The sequence below is a fragment of the Muscardinus avellanarius genome, assembly GCF_963383645.1.
Source record: "Muscardinus avellanarius genome assembly, chromosome: 19".
Lineage (NCBI taxonomy): Eukaryota > Metazoa > Chordata > Mammalia > Rodentia > Gliridae > Muscardinus > Muscardinus avellanarius.
Window position 1 is genome coordinate 34,211,305 of NC_137805.1, and position 7,084 is coordinate 34,218,388.

Consider the following 7,084-nt stretch of genomic DNA (forward strand, 5'->3'; position numbering starts at 1 on the left):
ATTCATACCTGTGGCTGCACTTCTCCCTACACATAGAAAACTTACTTATTTTTCCACCCAATCCTCTCACCCAAATTCCACATACATGAGTCCAGGTGCCTACTCAAATGTCTAAAACCAAATTTTAACCTTCTTCCCAAACCTAGCTCTCTCCTTCCCTCCCTATTTGAGTGAAAAGCCTCCAAACCATCCCACTGCAGGAGCCGGAGACAATGGCAGCACCTCTGACACCTTCCTCTCCCACACTCTATTAAGGCTTTGGGAATTTACCTCTCTTCATCCCTTCCACGCGTCTCCATCCCGGACCTCCATCCTAGCTATTTTCTCTTGTCTAGATGGCTGAAAGCATCTGCCGGTTTCCCAGGTCTCCGCGATGGCCCCCTCCAGTCAGTATTCCACAAAAGGACTTCTAGGCCTTCTTCCACTAGTTTATTCCTACTAGTCATCCTGATCTTAGCTCAAATGCCACTTCCTCAAGGAAGAGGTCGCCACCCTGGTAACCTCTCTGAATAGGCTAACTCCTTCTTAGCGCTAGTCATAGTTGCGATTGTGTGTGTGTGTGTGTGTGTGTGTGTGTGTGTGTGTGTGTGGTATTGGAGGTGGAACTCAAGGGCTCTTCTACTTTTGGGCTATACTCCCAGAACTATTTTATGCTTTATTTGGAAACATCTCTTCTCACTAAGTAGCTGAGGCTGGCTTTGAACCCGTGTGATCCTTCTGTCTCAGCCTCTCCAGCGCTGGGATTTTAAGTGTGCGCCACCACGCCCGGCTCGCAGTTGCAAGTCTACATTTGGGCCTCTACTAGATGACAGGCCCCATAACAGCAGGACTGCGACTGTCTCTCCCCGCCACTACGTCTACAAGGCCACACTGCCCGGCGTCTTTGCACATGCCAAATCCCAACATTTAATATTAACTCAATGACTCACGTCACTTGTTTACACCCTGACTCGACTAAGTTAATCATCACTACTTTCTTCTGGGCCGCCATTTATCTCTTGCATAGATTACTGTGCTATTTATCTGTCTTGAGCTTGTCCTCCTCCAGGATACTATACTGCAGCCAGAATTAGCTTTTAAGCATGCAAATCCAGCCACCTACAATCCTTCCAATAAATTACGCCCAATAAAGTTCAAAGTCTAAAATGTGGTCTCAAGCATGTAAACTAATAATTACCTACCCAGTGACTACTGTTCCCTTGTTCTTTAGTAACCGACCCTCATTCTGTCAAGATAGCAGTGTCCTACCAGAGGACTCTCCCAGCCTCCCTCATAGGCAGGATGCCTCCCAGAGATCTGACAGGTAGTACGGGAATCAGATGCACTGATACTTCAGTGACTTGGAAGGGTTGTTATCTTCTCAGAAGCTAGAATTTCTTTCCTTCTAGGTAATGCTGTATCCCTTTGTCTATAAAATGTCTACACATGAGACATTTCCTGTGTTGTTTTGGCCAATGAAAGTGGATGCTGTTGCTTAGAACTTCCAAGAATGCTTTTAAAAGTAGGACTGGATAAAGCATCAGGCTACACCCTCTCCACCCATCCCCCATCTCTTCTCCCATTTTCTGTCACTTTTTTTTTTTTTGAGGGTCTGGGGATGGAACTCAGGGGCATTCGACCTCTGAGCTACACCCCCTTCCCCAATTTTTATTCTTTTGTTTTGAAACTGGGTCTCACTGAATTGCAGAGGGCCTCACTAAGTAGCTGAGGCTGGCCTCAAACCGCCATCCTCCGATCTCAGCCTCCCGAATGCTGGGATTACAAGCCTGCGCCACCACGCCCGGCTTCTGTCACTTTTTAAGTCATTGTGATGGGAGCTTTGACAGCCATCCTAAACATGAGGTATCAGAAAAAGTGCCCCTCAGTTGCTTTGATTGGCTGAGCAAAAGGACCCAAGACAGGAGCCGGCGCTCGGTGACTACAGTGCTTCCATAAAGCCCTGTATCTTGGACTTCCTTTACATAAGGAAATACATTTATGTCTTAAGTCATGATCTCTTTTTTTCCCTTTTTTAATGGTATCGTTAGGTTGCTAGTCTTACAACGCTGCTGAGGCTGGCCTTGAACCAACCATCTTGCTGTAGAACTACTCCAAAGTACTGAGGTGACAGGTGTGCCCCACTATGTCTAGCAGTCATGATCTTTTATTGACAGTCACAGTGAAACCTAACGCAGGCTTCAAAGCATTTCACAACCTGACTTTTGTGTGTGTGTGTGTGTGTGTGTGTGTGCGTGTGTGTATATATATATATATATATATATATATTTTTTTTTTTGCGATACTAAGGATTAAACCCAGTGGTGCTCTACCAGAGTTACATCCCCAGCCTTTTTAGTTTTGTATTTTGAGACAGGGTCTCACGAATCTGTAGGAGCTGCCCTGAACTCGGGACCCTCCTGCTTCAGCCTCCTGAGTGGCTAGGACTACACTGTGCACCAATAGCACCTCTGTCAACCTTTCATGTCCTCAGATCCAACAATGTATCCAAACCAAGTATTTCTCAGTTCCTCAAGCTGTGTTCTTTCCACTTGAGGTCTTCACAAGATGCTCCTTCTGCCTAGATCTTACCCCATCCCAGCCTGGCTAACTCCTAATCATCCTTAAGATCTCTGCTAAAAAAAATCAGCTCCTCATTTATCATATACAAGCAAGGTGAGGATGCCCCTGTGTTCTGTTACCAGGTAGTACCTCACCACGCTATTTCTTGCACTGTGAATTTTCTCTTCCATAGACAGTAAGGTCCATGAAGGCAAGAAAGATGCAGCTTGTCTCGCTCGGAACTGCGGGCCAGAGGCCTGACCTGGGTGTTCAACAAATATTCTTGAGTAAATGAGCGATGGGATGTGGTGCTGGTGAGAGTAGTGGACATAGCTTTGTTATGTGAAAGATGAAATGGAATGGCTGGTATAGTATTTATTATTTATATCGTGCCCTGTTCCAAAAAACAATGAGGCAAGATGGCCAGAGTACCACCTCATCCGCTGCGCCAAGGAGTCCACGTCCACCTCGAGACGCTGCTTTAGGAGACTGCTGGAAGACTATAGGGTCGTGTGGGGAAAGGGAGGAGCGCTAAGAAACGCGGTGGCCTCTTATCCTACCCTGGCTTCCACCTCCTGCCTTGCAAGTCCTATCTCAAGAGTAAGCGGGAACCGGGAGGGAGGGCTGCAGCAGGAAAAGCTTAGCGGTAAAGCAAGGGACGGTTAGTTCTCAGAGAGGTTACTATCCTACATCCTTTCCCCCTGGGTGCTGACTGCAAGCCAAGTGTCTGGTCTTCTGCCGGCCGGAGGGCTCTGGCTGGGCCTAGGGCCGCCCATGAGAGCAGCCAGCTCGGTCCGTCTGCAGGAGGGGCCTACTGCTAGCTGCAGGTTCCAGGCTCTGCCCCTCCATCACCCCCATCCTCCTCTTCATCGGACTGTGCCAAGGGCGTGTCTGCTCCACCGTTGCTTGGGTTTGGACTGTGCAAGTTGGTAGAGGAGTCAGAGGATGAGGAGGAGGTCCGCGATGCCGTCCTGTCCGGCATGGGCAGTGGCCGGCTCAGCTCCTCTAGATGGTCTTCCGCCCCTGCCCAGAGAGAAGAGCTGGTCAGGTCACAAATAGGGCTCCACAGGACTCTTACTTCAAGATTACCTGGCCACAGAAACTGAAGCCCAGAGAAGGCAGGTACTGGCCCAAGATCACTGCACGAGGCCCCAGAGTGGGGACCGAGACCTCCACCCCCGGCCCAGCTCCTTTTGTGCGACTGCACCGTGTCTGGGCTCGAGTCGGGTCACTCGATGCAAAAAGAGTCAAGTTCCCCCTGCAGCACTTACTTGCGGCCGCGCAGCTCTGGGCAAGGCATCCACGCTCAAGGACTGCCCTTCTGCCGTAAAGAAGGGTTATCTACATCCCTAAAGGGTTTCCACAACAAAGTCTAAGGCTGCTTATAAAATGTCCAGGCCCGCACGTTTGTAATCCCCGCGGTTGGGAGGCTGAGACAGGAGGATCGCGCAGGTTCAAAGCCAGCCTCAGCTACTTAGTGCGGCTCCCAGCAACTTAGTGAGACCCTGTTTCCAAATAAAATATATTTTTAAAAAAAGGTCTGAGAGTATAGCCCCGAGGTAGAAAGCCTCTGGGTTCCATCCCCAGTACCACCAAAAAAAAAAAAAAAAAAAAAAAAGTCCAGGCCATCAATAAAGAGCAGCAGTTTTAAATAAAAGAATTTCTATTTTTACAATTTAAGTGAGCCTAATTTCCTTCTTCATAAAATAGAGACTGAGCCGGGCATGGTGGCGCAGGCTTGTAACCCCAGTACTTGGGAGGCTGATACATGAGGATCGCAGGTTCACAGCCAGCCTCAGCTACTTAGTGAGGCCCTCTGCAACTTAGTGCGACCCTGTTTCAAAATAAAGAATAAAAATAGGGCTATAGCTCAGAAGTAGAATGTTTTGGGTTCAATCCCCAGTACTGCAAAGAAAGAAGGAAGGAAGGAAGGAAGGAGAGAAAGAGAAAGAAAGAAAGAAAGAAAGAGAAAGAAAGAAAGGAAGAGCTAAACCAAGATGATGGTGCATGCCTGTAATCCCAGTACTTGAGAGGCTGAGACAGGTTCAAAGCCAAGGCTCAACAACTTAGTGAGACTCTGTTTCCAAATTTAAAAATAGGTCTGGGGGTATAGTACAGAGGTAGAAGGCCCCTGGGTTCCATCCCCCAGTTCCATAGAAAAATAAAATACAATAAAATAGATATACTACCTACCCTAGGACACTGTCATTATTGGGATATATATCTTAAATACTTCAGCACAGAAACCTAGTAAAATGTTTGGTAAATACATTACGATAACTAAAATTGCTTAAGTTGTCTAAAGTAAAAATAGATTTTACATAATTTTACTATAGAAATAGATTATACTGATATTATGTGCATAAGAGGAAAAACTCTACAGAGGCTGACCATTCCTAGAACTTTGGCCTGGGGTCATTACCCACTTCTCCTCAGGGTCAACTTCCCTGAAATCCAAGCAGGTGGCTGTCTGGCTGGCACAAACGCCCACTTCCTGCCCCTGCTTGTATTCTGCAGCCCAGTCCTGCAGCCTCATTTCAGTGCCCCGACATCTGGCTCTAGAGCTGGCGACCGGGTCCCAAAGCAGAGGGCCATACCGGATGTCTGGGGGGTTGGCGGAGGGTCTTCACACGGCAGGAACACGTCGGCTCCATCCTGATCCCCCAGGTCAATAAATTCTACTTGCTCCAGCGCGTCCACATTCACTTCCATGGAAGAGATGCTGCCTATGGGGGCTGCAGAACACAAAGGGGTCAGTCAAGAGGACCCGGATGGAGCAAACAGGATGGCCAGGACCACCTATCAGACCCCGAGTTAGATGTTATCTGGCCAAGAACACCAGAAGAAAGGCGGTGTCCCCAAGACTCAGGACCCACAGGCCATCTTCCCTCCTCTATCCCCACCCTGCACCTCAGGACTTACGCCGCTGTGATTCAAGATGCAGGTGAGACAGAGGGAAGACAAATTCTGTCTCTGGCTGCAAAATGTCCTCGAAGAACTTCTGCCGCTCTCGAAGGCGGAGCTGCTGGCGCTCCAGGGCTGCCCGAGGGTTTGGGTCCATCTCAGCTCCTAGAGAGTAGAGAGGCACAAGACAAGTACAGCTGTGACGCTGGGAGAAATGACAGTGGGGGCTGGGCCTCAGGGGGCCCACCGCAGCCAGCATCCCCGGGGTCCAGCCTGGACACCTCAGGCCGTGGCTACCTCTTTCTCCTCCTCTGAAACAAAGCCCATCCCACGAACTTCAAGTCTTATGCAGAGGAGGCGCTTGCCCCAGCTCCACAAAGGGGATGCCGGTTCCAGGCACCACCAAAGCTCCTCTGTGTTCAGGGAAGGCAGCCAATGGCCAGCTCTCACTAGCACGCTCTGAGAGGGCTTGCGAGGCTGTCCCAGCCCAAATGCTACTTTCCCCAGCTCAAGTCAGAAGGCCATGGAAGAGGAGGGTGGAGATGGTGGGTGTAGCACTCTTCCTCTAGTGCTACAACTCTGGCTCCTCCCCATCCTTGAAAACCCAGAAAAAAGGTACAAGCTCCTCCTCTCCCCCCTCTCTAAACACACACCCCACCCCCACCCCACCACCCCATCATCTCCAAACCCTCGCGCTGCGCTCACAGACCTGACTTCCGGACTTAGCTCTGCCCCCAAGGAAACCCTCTTTCTTGCCTCAGTCTCCCCATCTGAAAGGCCACAGTGGTCCTATCTGCCTGCAACACAAGCCGCCCGCTCCTGGAGGTGTGCTATTTGGGGAACAACCATCTTCCCTCTGAATTCTGCTCTCTATTTGTTCCCTTCCGCTGTCTCGGGAGATGGAAGGGCCGGTCCCGGGTCCAGTTCAGCCCGGGTCTCAGGTCTCTGGAGCCCGGGGCTGAGCCTTTCCCGAGCACCAGGGCTCTGGGTCAGCCCTGGCCCGGTTCACTTCCAGCCAGCCTTCTGCCTCGTTCCTGGCATTCTTCTCTGAGCTCATCACAAGGGCAGGGCAGCTTCTAGCTTCGGACCAAGTCCTCATCCTCTGCAGCCCACCTCATCTGAACCAGTGTTCCCAGAGCCTGGCCTGCCCCCACGCCCTGCGGCAGCTCGAACCCAAGCAGACCAGGAAGGGCCAAGGAAGTACTGGGGGCCGGGGGCCGAGAGCTGGCCGCCGAGATGGAGACGCTGACGCCGGTTCCTGGGAAAGGCTCTTAGAGCTGCCGCCCAGGTCACGACGCTAAAAATATCCAGGGCCCCTGGGGCCGTCTGCGCTTGCGGCGGGGAGGGGGAGGAAGATCGAGGGGGAGCGACGCGGTCGGCCGGGGTCCGGGACGCCCCTTCCCTCGCCCTCGCCCCGGCCCCGGCTTCGGGAGGCTGGGGGCTGTCCTCCGGGGCGCCGGGCAGTTGTTTACCCTGGGTGCCGGGAGCGCGGCGCTGCGGGAGCGGGGCTGCCGGCGCCCAGCGGGCCAGCCATGGAGCGCCCCCCTGCTCCGCGGCCCCACCCGCCCGGAGAGAGCGCTCAGGGGTCCCCGGGCGCCGCGCCGGGGTCTCGCTGCCCGCCCGCCCGGCCGGCCGCACCTGC

General features: G+C 51.9%; 1 protein-coding gene across 1 annotated transcript; it reads right to left on the minus strand.

The window, feature by feature from the left end:
- Nucleotides 1–3,355: 3,355 nt before the first annotated feature.
- Nucleotides 3,356–5,602, minus strand: DBNDD2 (dysbindin domain containing 2; the record flags this gene model as incomplete). The annotated part of the gene is made up of 3 exons (XM_080716633.1): nt 5,461–5,602; nt 5,136–5,273; nt 3,356–3,561 (listed from the first exon to the last, which is right to left on the minus strand). Exons 1-3 carry the CDS (start codon nt 5,597–5,599, stop codon nt 3,356–3,358), a joined length of 483 nt encoding a protein of 160 aa, XP_080572759.1. The 5' UTR covers nt 5,600–5,602.
- Between the last annotated feature and the right edge of the window lie 1,482 nt (nt 5,603–7,084).